General features: G+C 37.9%; 1 protein-coding gene across 2 annotated transcripts in view; it reads left to right on the forward strand.

Annotated features, from left to right (window-relative positions):
- Positions 1-17,605, forward strand: part of mnat1 (MNAT1 component of CDK activating kinase) — a 107,529-nt gene extending 89,924 nt beyond the window's left edge. For both annotated transcript variants that reach the window (XM_052025122.1, XM_052025113.1), the window contains one exon: positions 17,068-17,605. In XM_052025122.1, coding sequence (XP_051881082.1) covers positions 17,068-17,188 — 121 coding nt within the window. In that variant the 3' untranslated portion in view covers positions 17,189-17,605. The remainder of the gene's footprint in view (positions 1-17,067) is intronic.
- Positions 17,606-18,709: the final 1,104 nt, after the last annotated feature.

An 18,709-nucleotide genomic window follows, 5' to 3' on the forward strand; every position in this document is an offset into this window, starting at 1 on the left:
AGAAGGAAAATACTCTGCTACAAGCTTTCTGAGAATTCATAAAGTTGTAAGTGGAACACATTTGGAGGATATATTTTGGGTTGTGGCCTTCCCAATGCTCTTCATAACTTTGCAGCTGATAAGAAGAAGGTATGCTATCTGATATTTTGACCTGGGTAAGCATGGCTAGGGCATTGCCTTTTCCAGCCCTTTTTGTGGCCTTGTACTATAAGCAGATGTGAGTAATTACTAGAGCATCCTGAACAGTATGCCAGCACCCAGATTATCTGCTTTACCCTAATACACTTTGCAAAGTGAACAGTTATGTGCAAAGTGGTATTGTTCCCTATTGTGACTGTACCCTGCAGCCTATTTTGTATGAAGAAAAGAAGTAAATTTTCTCTGTAAATGTTACATTAAATTGCCTTGAGGGTGCCAGAGAGAAAAGCTATTGTCATTTATTGAGGAGGAGTAAACACCTATTAAGGAGGATCTTGCCATGTAGAACTCGGTGTTCCCATCCCACCTGAGCTCTATGCTGCATGTTTGTGATCATGATCAGATTTATAACAATTGCATGTAGTATGCAATTCAGTATTATTTTCCAAATGTTTTGGTTTAAGTTTTAAACAGTTCATATTGCATTCCTTTTTAAGGAACCTGTGCAATTTCACAGATTCCTCTTGGAATTACCTGAGTTTTCTGATAATGTCATGCGGAATAAATTATCTAATGGATAAAGGTACTTCGCAAAATTTAGATACACTAGGATTAATTAATTACTAATTAAAACCACACATTGAGTAAAATGTTAAGACTTGTTCCCTGATGGAATGTGATTGTCTTTGGTAGATATACCATCTTTTGCCCCAGAAATGTCCCTTGAATGTAGTGAATTGATTAGACACCAAATCATGTACATTGGTCAGTACTAGAAAGAACAGTGTTCCTTAACTGATTTTTGAACCAAGTATCTAGTTTTTGGATTTGTTGTCAGATGTCTAGCTTTTTGCACTTGTTGTTGTGTTTCTTTGTGAACAACACACAAAATGTTGGAGGAACTCAGCGGGTCAGGCAGCATCTCTGGAGAGAAATAAACAGTCGACGTTTTGGGTTGAGCCCCTTCATCAGGACTGGAAAGAAAGAGGGCAGAAGCCAGAATAAGAAGGGAGGGGGAGGTGCACAGGCTGGCAGATGATAGGTGAGTCCAGGTGAGAGGGGGAAGATAGGTAGGTAGGGGGAGGGGGATGAAAAGGAGCGATGTAAGAAACTGAGAGGTGATAGGTAGAAGAGGCAAAGGACTGAAGAAGGAATCTGGTAGGAGAGGGCAGGAGACCATGGAAAAAAGGGAAGGAGGTGGGGAATAGATGGGCAGATCATGAGGGCAGGGGAGGGGAAAGGGGTGAGTAGGCCACAGGAATAAGGGAGAAAGAACAAAGGGGGTGGGGGGTGGAGGGGGGAAGGGAAGGGGTTACCGGAAGTTAGTTTCTTTGTGAATTGTTTTGGTTAATGAAAAGTAGTTCAAGTGATGGGTCAGGCTATATTGTACAGCAATAAGCAAAATAATTATAATCAATTCTATAAAGTAAATAACATTTCAAATATAGCCTTATTCCTGAGTGAGAGAAAACATACCTGTCCAACGTGGTCTTGGCAAATTTGTTGGAATTATTTATAAAACTAAGCAGAGCATGAAGAAATCTTGTTGCAGACATTTTGGAAGCCCTTGAGAGATTTCAAATATGAGACTGAAATGCAGATTGCCTATTCTCCAGCACTGGAGAAAAGGCAACCTGACTGGAGAGCATTTTATATTTTTATGTATTAACTCTGTTAAACATATCTATAAAATATTACTGTATAATCTTGTGATCATATTATGCTGTGGTATGTTTCTGTTTAAGGTGACACAAAGGATATTTTGCTGAGATTTACTGTATCTGCCTTTTACTGAATTAACAAATTATGTGAGATACATATGAAAATAGGAACATGTACAAAATCATGATCTGATGTTATACTTTATTTACTGTGGCATTTAAGTTTATTTGCTAATTATCCATTGTATTTGATCTTTTATGCAGTTCCTTTTAACACCTCAAGTTATTGCCATTTGTATTTAGATCAGAACTCTTTAATCAGTGTGTAATTTTGCCCTCTAGTGTCCATTAATCTGTCAACTGTTACATTACAGTTAGCAAGTAACACAATGTCATGATAAAGCAATGCTGATAGATTCAGAGTTAAAAGTAGGATTAATTTTATAGATCACATTAAAAGCAAGAATGGATATACTTTTGTGACAAACATAGTAACTTTTAACAGAAGAACACAAGAAACTTGGAGGACTTTCAAGCCTTCCCCAACATTTAATATGATCATCGTGGTTGATCAGTGCTGCCCTCAAACCCAGGTCCTGTCTGAGCAAAGCTAATTGAAACTGCAGAAAAGCTAATATATTTTTTATATATATATATATACACACACACATATATATATATACATATACATACATATACATATATATATATATATATATACATATACATATATATACATATATATACACATATACATACACATATATATATACATACATATATACATATACATACATATATATACATATACATACATATATATACATATACATACATATATACACATATATACATATACATACATATATACACATATATACATATACATACATATATATACATATACATACATATATATACATACATACATATATATATACACATACATATATATACACATATACATACATATATATACACATATACATACATATATATACATATACACACATATACATACATATATATACACATACATACATATGTATATATATATACATACATATGTATATATATACATACATACATATGTATACATATACATACATACATATATACATATACATACATATATATACATATACATACATATATATATATACATATACATACATATATATATATACATATATATACATACATATATATACATATACATACATATATATACACATGTACATACATATATATACATATACATACATATATATACACACATACATATACATATATATATATACACACATACATATACATACATATATATATATATACATATACATACACACACACACACACACATATATATATACACACACTTTGGTATATATCAGGTACATCACTGAACAATTAGGTTTGAGGAGAATGTAATGGGCTGTTAATTATCACTTATTAGAGCAAGTCAAATACAGATTTTATCTTTTTAAAAGAAATGCATTCAGGTCTTGGACTTGCAACCTCACAATAATTCTGTGTCTTTACTACCTCTGTATTGGCCAAATTAAGGAGAAGTGTATGGGGAGTTTCTGAAAACAGAAAGCAATTGAAACCACGACCAAATTTTATACAGTATTATGGCAGTTAAGTTTATTTTCTAATCATCCGATTGTATCGAGTCTTATCTGCATTTATCCTTTCATATGATACCTCAAAGAATTATGAATTATCTTGCGTTTTTACTGCATTACTTAATCACTCCTTTCTCCATTATTTTCTCCTTTTCCTTGTATTTTCACTTTAGAAGAAATGTGGCCATGTGTTCTATTCAATTTCATGTATCTATATATGAATACAACAGATAAGCCGCAAGTGTGTTAGTAGATCAGCTGGGTCCATTGAATTTCTCTAATGAACTGCTTATATTGTGATATGCATTTTATAATTCAAACAAGACATGGTGTTTTCAAAGCAGCAGAAAAATAGTTATGTGATTGCTCTCGTAACTGAATGCAAGGGTTATTTTAGTTTGTAAATTCAGTTTTTTCTTTTTATTGATGACCATGTGGCTGCTAGGGGAATATTTGTACAGCTTGCGATTTTTTTTTGCAGTGCGTAGTTGAAGGAATGACAGCTGTTAGAGCTGTGGGCGAGCATTATTATGCCCATATAGGGAGGCAAAATAGTCCTAAAAATTCACTGATAATAGCTGAATAATGCAGCCTTTGACCTAATTACACTCTTGACACATTCTTGCATGTTGAGCAATATTTGGATAAGTGGTGGTGTGACTCTATAAAATACAATTTAAATTATATGTCAAGTATTTTGAATCTTTACTGAATACTGACTGGATCACCTCGTTGTTGAAATATTAAGCCAGGTGTTCCTTGGCAATAATTTGAGGAAATACAAGAGGTTTTCAATGACACTACAAAGACCACCTGTACTTCACGTGGTGCTCTGATTTATATAAAATGTATACAAATCAATAAGCCACGGCTAAAACAGTCTTGAATACACTGCATTCATGGTTACAATAAGTAATAATTCCTGTTGTTGAGCTTGAGACATACTGACATTTAGCAATCTACCGTAGACAAGTGAAAATTGTGGTGAGGGTGGAAGCAGCTTTATGAAATCTAGACTTTTTTCTTGTTTTAAAGTTGTATTGCACTTTTCACATTGTACTATCCATGACACACATGGTTTCTGGATAATTGATAACTATTTCATACAATGTTCAGGTATATACTGTGGAATAATAAATAGGGAAAATAAATGTACCTAATTGAATTTTGACTATTGGAGGCTATAATGGTCCATTATAACTCTAGTTAGACCACACTTAGAGTACTGTGTTCAGTTCTGGTCACTGCATTATAGGAAGGATGTGGAGGCGTTGGAGAGGGTGCAGAGGAGATTTACCAGGATGCTGCCTGGATTAGAGCATATGGAATATGAGGAAAGGCTTAAGGTGCTAGGGCTTTATTCACTGGAAAGGAGGAGGATGAGAGGAGACATGATAGAGGTATATAAAATATTGAGAGGAATAGATAGAGTAGACAGCCAGCGCCTCCTTCCCAGGGCACCAATGCTCAAGACGAGAGGGCATGGCTTTAAGGTTATGGGTGGGAGGTTCGGGGAGATGTCAGGGGGAGGTTTTTCACCCAGAGAGTGATTGGTGCTTGGAATGCACTACCTGGGGTGGTGGTGGAGGCAGATACATTGGACAGGTTCAAGAGTTTGTTGGATAGGCATATGGAGAAATGTGAGATAGAGGGATATGCAGGAGGAAAGGGTTAGGTAGTGTGAGGGTGGTTTGATGGACGGCGCAACATCGTGGGCCGAAGGGCTTGTTTTGTGCTGTATGGTTCTATAAGGCTTTGATAAATACTTGAGTTTTTAGTGGGGTTTTAGTCAAAAAGTTGGATGTCACTGGATGCAGGGGATGGAATGAGGCTTTGCTACCGATTTACAAGGAAGATCAAAATCAGGTGCATGGCTTGCATCGGAACAGTTTTGAAATGCAATAAGATAGCTAATCCATATTCTTAGAGAGTAGTCTAATTCAGAAGCTGTCAAATGTCAAGGAAATACTTCTATTTCTTTCATATTTTCTTTTTAAAAATGTTTTGTACAACATAATAAAACAGCATATGGGCTTTGTTGAAGAATAAATAATTGATCGACTTTGATGTCCATTGTTCCATATTATCAGGGTCAACTTGTGCAGCAAAGAAGTGAAAGAGGGTCAATTAGATTAAGGCTGGTGGTATACTGGGGTTCTGTGAAAGATGGTGAACCGTCTGTATGAACATCAAATCTTGTTGGCTTAATAAATCCTACATGAGGCCCAAGGCAGCCTCCAGTATTCAAGGCCCATTCTGTTCTCTTGCCATTGGGGAAAGTGGAGTACATGGATGAAGTGTTGGGGAGCATGGAGAGGAGGTTGGAGAGAAGATTGAGATCTGGGAAGGGGGATGCTGATTGGAAAGAAGAAGATAGATAGCTTTTGAAGAGGTGATTGAGTCCTGGACTGTAAGTCAAGAGCTTTCAGGGGTTGGGACTGACAACCTTGACAGCAAAAGAAGAATGGGTAAGACAATCTCTAAGGCAGAATAAACAAACTCCTTCAAACACACTCCTTCAAATTTCCGGAAGTAGCCCAGCTAAGATCAGTTAAGACTGACTTCAGTATTCAAAGCCCACTCTGAGGGTTTTACGTACACAGTACAATTTTGCTCTGGTAACATCATAAGGCTTGTGTGGTGTTTGATGTTATTGTGCCTGCCTAGCATGTCATATGGCCATAGGAGAATGTGTAAACTCCACACAGGTCGCACGAAGATTAGAACTGGTGGCTTGAACTGTGAGGCAGCAACTCTATTAGTTATAACGCAGTGCCTTCCACAAGAATTTTTCATCTGGGGAGTAAGTGTCCCGTATGCCTGAAAGACACTTAAGTGAACATAGCACCTTTGTGATCACTGGACACCCCAAAGGGCTTTGTGTCAAATTAAGCCCTTTTGAAATATTGTCAGTGTTGTAATGACTAACGAAATGTCATTGTTAAACTGTAAGCAAATATGAGAGGCAGTTTTGTCTGAATGGTAATGATCTCTATGACCTGACAATTTGTTCTTTAATGAAATTGGTTAAAGGCTGAAAACAATAAATCGGTACAACTCCTTTGTCTATTCGTGCTAGTGATCTTGTGTTTCACCAAAAGGCTAGGTTGGGCCTTGGTTGAACATTCCAACCAAAAATGGCACCTGCACTGGGCAGTATTCCCTTAATTCTGCAAGAGAGCATCAATAATTTGTTGAGGTCTCTTGAGTGGGGCTTGAATCCATAACATTCTGATAATGTTCCAGCCCAGACAAAGTAGAAGTGTTAACAGGCAAAATGAACGTCCATCATTTGTAAAACTGTGACCTACATCCTGTGTGCTGAGGCTGCCAGCCCAAGTTCATCAAGCTGAGTAGAAGTGTTGATTGATGAGCATGTGGTCATATGGTGATTACCTGACTATAGGACTACCAAAAATTGTACTCTCTGTCGAGCAAATCTTTACCTTGCTCAAATTACATTGCCTTGGGCTGTGTAACCATTTTAGTTTAGAAATATAATTAATGGTATTCAAAATGGTTTAAATCATGACTGCATTAAACAGTCATCTGAACCTTGAAATCTAATTACAGTATTGTGTAACTGCATATTGCCTGCTGTTGTTTGTAATATGCTCTATTCAATGTATTTTACTTGCTAATCAACATAAATTAGCTGTGTTATTTAAAACTTTGCTTATTATGGGATCTTTCTGTATTTCAATTAGCATTCTTGTCTACAAAACAATAATTACACTTCAATCAATTTATTAGCTTGAAGTGGTTTAGAAGGTCCAGGAGAATTGATGAGTAGTTGTTAATATAGTGGCTAGATTTTCCTTCAGTTTGAATGTTTCTCTGTTCTGATGGTGACACTTGATCATCTTGGTTCTGGTAGCCCTTCATAATTGATGAATAAATATAAAATTACAGTATTTAATATTTGATAATCCTGCAATATGTTTGTGTTGAAACTTGCATAGTTAGAAGCAATTAAGTAAACTTGAAATCCCTCTTAAAAAAAATTCTCTTTAAAAGGTCACAGACTTGATAAAATATAAAATAAAATTACTCATGTAGACTTAAAAGATGTGTGTGGAGCAGGTGGAGAATCAATTTGACATTTTTGAATTGGAGCCTGCAAACTGAATATGTCAAAAGATACACGGATATTTATATGAGCTCAAAAGTGCTGTTTCCAAATTATCTGAAGCACAGTAATCAGTGATGACAGAATTACCAGAATAGTTGCCAAAAGATATTTCTATATTCTCTTATTGCCTCTCTTCCTTCCCCCCCCCCTTCATCTCCTTCCTTTGGCGAGGGGAAAGAGTGGATCCTTTCCTTTCTGGGCCTGCTGGTCGCAGTAAGTTGTAGGATGTGCATGTAAAAGGACTATAAATATTCATGAAAAACATTGGAAAACCACATGAGAAATAGCTAAATGTATGAACAAACATTCAATGCTCCTACTGTTTGCAGATTCTTATGGTTAGGTCAATTAGTTAAAGAATGGACAAAATCTGTTTGATTTTGATAGTTAGCCAAAAGAGCATAGATGGAAGGTTCTGGCTTTGAGGAGCATTGTTGGCAAGTGATGCTTCCTGTTATTTGTTGGCAAGTAGTGCTTCCTGTTGTCATGTGTACCTTTTGTAATAAAAGTCCGTTGTAGGAAGATAGCAGCATTATATTTTTTTCCTGAAAAGGCCTAAAGGACTCAGCATAACATCTGTTTTCTTTAAAGGGTAAACTTAAAGATGTTTAAAAGTATTGAAACATGGGTTCAAAAATTCTTACTCTATGTATTATCAAAACAAATATCGGTAGATAGTAGAATGTGTAAAGTTTGTCTTCCTTGCCCTAAATCCACTCTTTCTGGTCTAATGCTAATGAACCAGAATAATTGATAGCCTTTTTTAAATAGAAAAAGTGCTCATGTGAAAATAACTGCAAAGGCTCATTAGGACCACTATATGAATACCATCTAAATTGGAGTGACCAATATCCACGAGGAAATGTGAGAACATTAACATTCAGTGAGGTTGTAAAGGCTATCTCCAAATCGTGCAGTACACAAGCAAGAACAAAGTTCAATTCCTGTAAATCAGTTCTTTTTGAAATGTGCAATAATTTTTATAACCAAAAATAAGTATTTTGTTAGGTTCTGGTGACTTAATTTGACATTTCTCCAGGTATTTTAATGATTGAAATAACCTAAATGAAGTTATGAAGATCAAGGCACCATTTGTTATTTCTTTTCACTTGAAGTACAGAATCACTAGAGGATTCAAAATGCACAATGTTTAAGATTCCAACTCTCTGGAACCATGCAACCAAATTCCACTGACATAAATGCCAAACATAGGAGTTTTATGCCAATGTCAGAATTTGTGTTTTTACTAAATTAAGATGATTCGTCTTCCTCTCTTCCCTTCCTTTCTGTTCTCTCCTGAGCACAATGACTCATCCTGTGAAGATCCCATTGCATATCTCTGCATTGCTGCTGTTTCTAAAAGTCAGGATGCTCATCCGTCCCTGTGTTCCAGAGGCAGGAGACATTGGAAAAACTGCAATAAGTTGTTCCAATTATTGCCAGTTATTTATTTCCTTGAAAGAATCTTATTAAAGTCTCTCCCTCTCATCAGAACCTTAGACACTTATTAGTTTAACCTGTTTGAGGTAGATTTTCAATTTGGAGTGAGAGGGAATAGTGAGCAAGGACCTGGACCCATTGCAATTTGCCTACCGCCACTACAGGTCTTCAGCAGACGCAATTTCACTGGCTCTCCACTCTGCTTTGGAGCACCTAGACAACCACAAGATGTGCATCAGGCTGCTGTTTATCAATTACAGCTCGGTGTTCAACACCATCATTCCCTCAGTACTAATAACCAAGCTTCAAAACCTGGGCCTCTGTACCTCCCTCTGCAACTGGGTCCTCAGCTCCCTTATAGGGAGACAATAGTAAGTGCAGGTCAGTAATAACATCTCCTCCTCGCTGACTATCAACACAGGCGCACCTCAAGGATATGTGCTTAGCCCACTGCTCAATTCTTTCTACACTCATGACTGTGTGGCTAAGTAGAGCTCAAACACCATCTATAAATTCACTGTTGTCGGTAGAATCTCAGATGGCGATGAGGAGGCTTACAAGATAGATCATTTGGTTGAATGGTGTCGCAACAATAAGCTCGCACTCAATGTCAGCAAGACCAAGGAACTGATTGTGGACTTCAGGAAGGGGAAGTCGGGATAACATACACCAGTCCTCATTGAGGGGTCAGCAGTGGAAAGGGTGAGCAGCTTCAAGTTCCTGGGCATTAACATCTCAGAGGATTTATCCTGGGCCCAACGCATTGATAAAATCATGAAGAAGGCACACCAGTGGCTCTACTTTGGTAGGAGGTTGAGGAGATTTGGTATGTCACGGAATTTCTATAGATGTACGGTGGAGGGCATCCTGTCTGGTTGCATCACAGCCTGGTACGGAGGCTGCAGAAGGTTATAGTCTCAGCCAGCTCCATCACGGACACAACCCTCCCCACCATCGAGAACTTTCTTAAGAGGCGGTGCCTCAAGAAGGTGGCATCTATCATTAAGGACCCTCACCATCTGGGACATGCCCTCTTCTCATTACTACCATCAGGGAGGAGGTACAGGAGCCTGAAAATCCACACTCAATGATTCAGGAACAGCTTCTTCCTCTCTGCCATCAGATTTCTGAACGGTCCAGGAACCCATGAACACTACCTTGTTATTCCTTTTTTTTGCACTATTTATTTTCATAATTTATAGATTTTTATGTCTTTGACTGTACAGCTGTCCCAAAACAACGAATTTCACATCCCATGTCAGTGATAGTAAATCTGATTCTGAGTTAGCATAGACATGTAAACCTTATAATAACATGCAGACCCTGTGTAGCCTATAATCTGAAGTGCATCCGTACAGTTCAATCTGATTAGACAATATTGTAAATTGGAGATCATAATATGGATCCTGTTCCATGTACTAGGTGCGATGATTTCAAATGCATTTTTTCTATTTTTGTAGAAGGTGGACTGAAAAGATTGGGGAAAAATACCATTTCCTATCATGTGCTATAAAAATAACAGACTATATAATTCTGCTCCTGGTTTACTCAGAATTCACTTTCAAGGTAGCTGTCTCTAAGTAAAAGATAATGGTCTTCTTTGCTACCTGCTAAATAAGTTTGAACTTTAACCTGGTACATTTCTGACTGGATGACATTTCATAGAGTGAAGGATACGAAAACATTCACCTGATGTCTCCCTCAAGTATACATGTAGAGAATTGGGCTGCTGTGCAGTCAATCACATCTCACCTTGAATGCAATGCTTTTGGAATCTCGCGGTTCAGTTAACCACGCCACCACCCCCCCCCCCACCCCCCCAAAACAGCTCACTGAATAGAAATCATTCTGTTGCAATGGTGTTTATTGGTTAGAACCAAACCTAACATTGCAATTGTCTGAAAGCTAAGATATTTACAAGCAAGCACTTTGACTGTCCCATCTTTATTCAAAATGCCTCTTTGAGCTATTCTATTTTCACGTGTCTCACTGGGTTTTCAATGTTTAATATCTTTTAACTGCACGTTAACCCTTTTAGATTGAATTTAGAGTCTAACATTAAAATTATATAGTTCAATTGCTCGACAGCTTCTCTAACACTCGGGTGTTGCTTGGAGCTCAGTCTTCAAGAAATGCTTTTTTGGAGATATTGCTGTGTTAATGATGCTTCTAACAAATGATTCATGTGAATTGCTGTTAAGATGAGAGAAAATAGAGTTTTCCTATAAATAGTGGTTTGACAATTATTTTTATTTAATTAGCAGTTGCCCCAATTATATTCTAAATATCTAATTGACTGTTTATAATATCAAACATTTTCTCATTCCAGGTCTTCAAATAAGTAGAGGTGAGAATCATAAAGCACACTTTTAGCCGATCAGTTCTTGCCAGTTCTTTGAGAGAGTTCTTTTGCAAGAGTTTTTGAATTAGTCTTACTCCCTTGCACTTTCACCTTAACCTTGTAGTTTTTTTTCTTTTTCAATAAGTGTGAAGTGATGCATTTTGGGAAGTCAAACTAGTGAAGGACTTGTACTATGAATGGTAGGGCACTAGGGAGTGGAATGGAACAGAGGGACCTCGGAGTACCAGTGCATAGTTCGTTGAAAGTGGCATCATGGGTGGACAGGGTGGTGAAAAAGAGGTTTAGCATGCTGGCCTTCATCAGTCAGGGCATTGAGTATCGGAGTTGGGACATTATGTTGCAGTTGTACAAGTTGTTGGTGAGGCCACACTTGGAGTGCTGTGTACAGTTTTGGTCACCCTGTTACAGGAATGTGGTTAAACTGGAAAGAGTGCAGAAAAGATTTACGAGGATGTTGCCAGGTCTAGAGGGCCTGAGTTGTAGGGAGAGGTTGGCCAGGATAGGTCTTTATTCCTTGGAAAGTAGGGAAATGAGGGGCGACCTTACAGAAATTTTTAAAGTTATGAGAGGCACAGATAAGGTGGATGGTAACAGTCTTTGCCCCAGGGCAGGGGCAGGGGAGTCCAAAACTAGGGGCATAGGTTTAGGGTGAGAGGGGAAAGGGACCTGAGGGGCAACATTTTCATGCAGAGGGTGGTGAGTATATGGAACTAGCTGCCAGAGGAAGTGGTTGAGGCAGGTACAATAGTGTCATTTAAGAAGCACTTGGATAGGTACATGAAGGGGCGGGGTGGGGCTTAGAGGGACACGGGCCGAACATAGGAAATTGGGACTAACTGGGTGGACACAGTGGTCGGCATGGACTGGTTGGGCCGAAGGGCCTGTATCCATGCTCTATGACTCCAACCATATATCTAATTTTCTTTTGGAAGTGACTATTGAATCTGCTTCCACCACTTGTTCAGGTACTGCATTCCAGATTATCAACAGTCTCAAATAAGATGTTGAATTATCACAAGATCACAAGACAAGGGAGCAGAAGCAGGCCATTCGGCCCATCGAGTCTGCTCCAAGGAAAGGGAAAATAGAAATGAGAAATGGGGAATGAGAGAAAGAAAAAGAAAACAAAAACCTATTCTAATCCCAATTTCCGGCCTTATCCCCATATCCCTTGATATCCTGACTATTTAGATATCTATCTATCTCCTCCTTGAACGCCCCCACTGATCTGGCCTCCACTGCTGTACGTGGCAAGGAGTTCCACAAATTCACCACCCTCTGGCTAAAGAAATGTTTCCTTATCTCTGTTTTGAAACTGTACCCTCTAATTCTAAGATTGTGCCCTCTGGTCCTGGACTCACCCACCAAGGGAAACAGCCTAGCCACATTTACTCTGTCCTTTCCTATCAATATTTTAAATGTCGCTATGAGGTCCCCTCTCATTTTTCTGTACTCCAGTGAGTACAGTCCAAGAGCCGACAAACGCTCCTCATACGTAAGCCCTTTCATTCCTGGAATCATCCTCGTAAATCTCCTCTGAACCCTCTCCAACGTCAGCACATCCCTCCTAAGATGTGGGGCCCAAAACTGCGCACAATATTCCAAATGAGGCCTCACTAGTGCCCCGTAGAGCTTCATCAACACTTCCTTACTTTTATACACTATACCTCTCGAAATGAATGCCAACATAGCATTCGCTTTCTTCACCACTGATCCGACCTGGTGGTTAACCTTTAAGGTATCCTGCACGAGTACCTCCAAGTCCCTATGTACTTCCGTGCTTTGGATTTTCTCTCCTCCTAGATAATAATCTGCCCGCTTATTTCTGCTTCCAAAGTGTACAACTGCACATTTCTCTACATTGAATCTCATCTGCCATTTCCTTGCCCATTCTCCTAAACTGTCTAGGTCCCTCTGCAACCTTCCTATCTCTTCAATACTCCCTACTCCTCCCCCTATCTTGGTGTCATCCACAAACTTAGCCACGAAACCATTTATTCCATCATCCAAATCGTTAATGTACAAGGTAAAAAGGAGTGGTCCCAATACCGACCCCTGCAGCACACCACTAGTAACCGGTAACCAACCAGAACAAGATCCTTTTATTTCCACTCTTTGCTTCCTGTCAACCAGCCAATGCTCCACCCATTCTGTTATCCTACCCGTAATTCCATGACCTCTCATCTTATTAATCAGTCTTTTGTGAGGCACCTTATCAAAGGCCTTTTGAAAGTCTAAATACACAACATCTACCGCCTCTCCCTTATCCACCCTACCTGTGATTATGTACTTTAGTCAGCAGCAAATATCCTGACTAGTTTTTATTCACCACCTGAACAACATAAACATAAATAACAAGCATCTTTCTTTCATTTGGGGCATTTTGAAACATTATTTCACATATCCATAATCCTTTGCTTAAGCATAGTCAAGAAAGTATCTTTTCACTTGCTAAATATTTAACAGGGTAATTTTTCTGGTGAACTTTTGCATTTTACAAGTGCTAGTGATGATTCATTGCTATTTATTTGAATTTCATCAAGAGTGCAGCACTTTTTGAAAGTACATTGGAATACACATATTCCAAGATCTGAACTTTTAAACTATTGAGCTGTTGCGAACCAGATGGGTTTTATTACCAAGGTGTACTGGAATTATAACAAATTAGTTAGTAGATCTCTCTCTTGATTGTGTTAAACTTTCCCTCCCAATTTGGAGCATTCAAGATCACCTAATAACCTACTTTTATTTTTGCCCTACACTATCTGACAGGAACAGTGGTTCTTAGCATTATACAAATCTCTCATTTTCAGCTTGCAATTTTTAAGCTCCTTAAACATTCAACTTATGGAAAATTACACCAAGGGCACCTTTACTGTTTTCAATGGAGTATACAGTGCTTTTTGATTCCATTTTTAAAAAATAATTTGCTGGAAGCATGGGTGATTTTAAGAATTTAAGACTGACGCATAGCTGCAGAGTGATGGATGAAACATTTTAAAAGATATCAAGGTGCAATGAATGATCATCAGCTCAGGAAATTAAAAGTCCACATCAGTGGAGTAGAAACAAATTAACATTTAAGGTCAATGATCTATTGCCCATTGTGAATTTTGGAAAATTTGCCCAAAATTAAGTACAATTTAACAAAGAACAAAACTTATCTTAAATATAATCCGATTTGATTTGTAAATATTTTGGACAAATCTGAAACATGGCTTGTAAATGCTCCAAATTACTTGGCACAAAACCACATGCCATTCACTAAATACAGCAGTGTGAGGTATTCAGTAGCAGGCAGGTATATAGGCTAGTTTACAAATGATCAAAAACAGCAATTACTGTAGTTAAATTGACCCTTTTTTTTAATATATAAAAGGGATTATTTAGTTGGTACTTGACAGTGGCTGTATCTGCTGCAGCAGGGATTTGGGTCCCAATTTTAAATGTGCATAAATTGGCAGGGGTATGTATTGATCTGGAAGTTCCCATCCAAGAAATTCAATTGTAAGCCCCCACATGACTGGGAGAATTTAACTTCTGTGATGCCATTTGTAGGAAGCCTGGCTACTTGACACTTCCATTTCTCCTGAAGCAGTTTCACTAGTGCTGTTAATATACATAAGGTGGAAACGTGCACAGTTGAAGCTGAGACAGATGGATATAAGTTTGGAAAACAACTATGCAGATTTTCCTGTTTACTGTTCATTCTGTTGTGCACTTATTGTAGTGGAGCAAATATCCAATTAACAGGTGATTTTTCCAAACAACTTGTTCTATGTAAATCATAGGAGATAATCTGTCCACTGTGCCTATGCCAGAACTAGTTTATCAACATTTCCAGTTAATCTTTTTTCCAAATATACTCTTTATAAGCAATACAATCTGTTTCAGAAGCCATCTAAGGTAACATTCTTTATATTAAATTATTTGTGTGCAAAATATTTTTTCAAACTTCTTTCTTGAATCTTTTGGATATAATTCTGATATGCCTTAAGTGATAGGTCACCTGTGGGTGGAAATATATAATTTATCCCCACAATGTTTTCCTTCTTGAGACCCCTCAAACAGCCTTTAATTTCTCCAAATATATTGTTTCAGGTATTCCACTGTTCTTTAATTCAAAATATACAAAGTAGTTCTCTTGAACTACATCATCTACCCACTTCAGTAACTTGGAAATCATAAATTTACAACACAGGAGGTAATTCAGCTCATCATATCCACAAAGCCAATGTCTCCCAGAAATCTCCTCCATCCTTGCTTAGATTGCATGATTCCTAATTTGACAGTGCATGCAAATATTAAGCAATTTCTATGAAGTCCATGTATTGTCGATGTTTCTGGTCGAGACCCTTCATCTGGACTGAAAGATAGAGGGGAGATAGCCAGTATAAAAAGATGAGAGGAAGCTAGCTCTTGCTCCACCCTTTCCCCTCACTTTTTTGCACTGGCTATCTCCCCTCTATCTTTCAGTCCAGATGAAGGGTCTAGACCCAAAATGTTGACTCTCCATTTCCCTCCATAGCTGCTGCCACTGACTTCCTCTAGCAGGTTGTGTGTTGCTCCAGATAAAAGATATTTATTAGTCACATGTACATCAAAATACACAGTGAAATGCATCTTTTTTGCGTAGAGTGTTCTGGGGGCAGCCCACAAGAGTCTCTAGTGTCTCCATGAAGAATATACTTATCTAACTGATCTGAAAAACGTTAATTTCGACTCTTGCAGTCTCCAAGACATCTCTTCAGCCAAGCAGCTACATTTTTTCAATACTATGGAGACTTGTTAAGATACAACAAGGCACCCTAAAGGTGTCTTCTGAAATTTCATTTAAATATCCACCACCTTACCGAATCTATTTTTTACCTGTCTTTCAGTTCCGTTGTTGTCTGATAAGCTTCTAAGTGTTCACTAAGTTCACTCCATATTGGTGACTTCAGGAGCTTACCAGCAGGAATGTACAATTAAGTACTTTATTGGAATATACGTGGTTGAAAATAGCTTTGCAAAAGAATTGCAAAGATTTTGTAGGCTGTTGTTCTAAATACTTGTTGATCTTATTAAGGAGTTAAGTGTATTGCATATTTTATGAATTTGCAAAATTTGCATTGCATATTTGCAGAGGATGATGTATTTCTGGAATTCTGTACCCTGGAGTGTTGTGGAGGTAAGATCATTCCAGGTACTTTCAAGAGGAAATAGATAATTTTTTGAAAGGTCAGGAAATTGAGGGCTATGGGGAATTGGCACAGAAGAGGAGATGAGGCCTGAGTGAATCAGTCATAGTCATGAATAGCAGATCAGGCTTGAGGTGTGGAGTGGCAGTTTAGTTGCAGCCTTATATCGTTGGCATTGCTCTTAGTGTACCTGTTCAAGGCAGCTCTGTTCACTTAGTGATAGACTTGTTATGGTAAAGTGCAATTACTGCTAAGCAAACTTTGAACAGCAGCTAATCTTTTCTCATGACAAGTGTAGCTGGTTGCACATCTCAGGGCTCCGTTATCACTGTTTTAAAATTGGTTTCAGTACCATACCTGCAAAGCAGTATTAATAACTAATGTTCCGTATTTCCAAGCTATCCAGAAATTCAATTGTGTACGGTTCTAGATTAGAGCAACCTCTATTTTTGGTTTTGCATTCATTTTCTGTGTCAAAGGAAGTAAGTAAATTCATTTCTTAAAGCTCTGCACTTTTTTTTGAAAGGTACCTAAACCATGTGCGTACAGCCACACCCCAGGATCTGGCAGGAGGCTACACCTCTTCGCTTGCGTGTTACCGTGCTCTACAAGATGCGTTTAATGGTCTTTTCTGGCAGTCCAGCTAGTCTGATAGATGTGGAGCTTCAAAGGTAGTCATTGGATTGATACCAGGAATTTCAACAGCCAGACTTCCGTTAAAAGCCAACTAACAGCCACACCACAGCTGAATGGAAAATTGACATGCAGCCAAATAAGTGGAACTTGGACAGCTGTTTGGAGACAGCAGGTGATAAACTCAAAAAGATTAGCATTTTCTATTTACAAGGAGTGTGTGCGGAGATCCACTTACAGGAAGGAGATGCAGGCTAAATACAGGTGGTTACAGATGTGTGAGCACCATTTGACAAAGAGGATCTAACATCTGTTAACTAGAAATTGAGGAACTATTAGTATTTCTCAAAAAGCTATTCTTGGAGCTCAGTAGATAAATCTATATTGTGTAAAATAAAAAAAGAATCTAAGTTTGTCCAGGCAATTGTGAAAATTTTCATTTATTTTGAATAAAATTTATTGACAACTTTTTAATTACTGTTTTATCTCCAATGTTGATACATCTTAAAGACAATGGATGAATATTTAATTTGTATTATTGACACTGGATATTTTATATTGATGCATTCATCGTAAATATACTAGAGGTGAATACATGTTAAAAATCTAAAAATACATATCCACTCATGCTGCAATTTGAGACGTTGCTATTCATGATCTTTCACTTGGAAATATCTGAATAGAACTTCCTGAAATTTTATCCAAGAATTTGAACAGCATCATTTTGTTTAGATTTTTATCAGCTCATCTATGTGTGTATACTGATTATGGTTGCATTGAGACACCTGATGTAGCTTAATCTTACATACCAGATCAAAAATCAACTGTTGCTGACTCACTAAGTTTAGTGATTTTCCCAAGCAAACACCTGTCCAAAACTCAGTGTTGTAGACCTGTATGTTTCACAGTCCTGTTACTGATGCTCTGGGAAGTTGCTGTTTGGGGAAAACCGAGAGCAATTGCAAACTCGAGATACTATCTTTTTATATAAGAAAAAATGCCACTAATTTGCCCTAACAGCCTACAGTAACCCCAACTTCAAGATTATTCCCTTCAGCAATAATGTGACATTTTCCATTTTGATCCGGCCATTTGAAGGATGTTGACAATTGGAGCTGGAGAAAAATAGATGGACAAGAATCGTGGAATAGTTATGGCACAAACAGAACCCATTGAGCCCATCTTTAATGTATCTGTTCCTTGTCCCTTCTTTTCCCCCCCTTAGTCTTCAAGTGACTCTCCAGTTGTTTTTGAAAGCTCTGAATGACCACTTCCACCACCCTGACTGGCAATGAGCACATGGGAAAAAAATTGCAACTTCTCCTGTCTAACTTGTAGTCAAAATTCCTCAACCCAGGAATCATTCTTTATATAAAACATCTTTTCTGCATCCTGTCTAGCACCTTTATATCCTTCCTGGAGTCCTGTCCATACATCTAACCACACTCTATTTCTTGCATACTTGAGATTAAAACAGGAAGTGAAGTCATTGCCATTGGGACGAGGGGAAATTAAAACAACTAGCATTGAAGAGG

This window comes from Pristis pectinata, chromosome 1, assembly GCF_009764475.1.
Source record: "Pristis pectinata isolate sPriPec2 chromosome 1, sPriPec2.1.pri, whole genome shotgun sequence".
Taxonomy (NCBI): Eukaryota; Metazoa; Chordata; class Chondrichthyes; order Rhinopristiformes; family Pristidae; genus Pristis; species Pristis pectinata.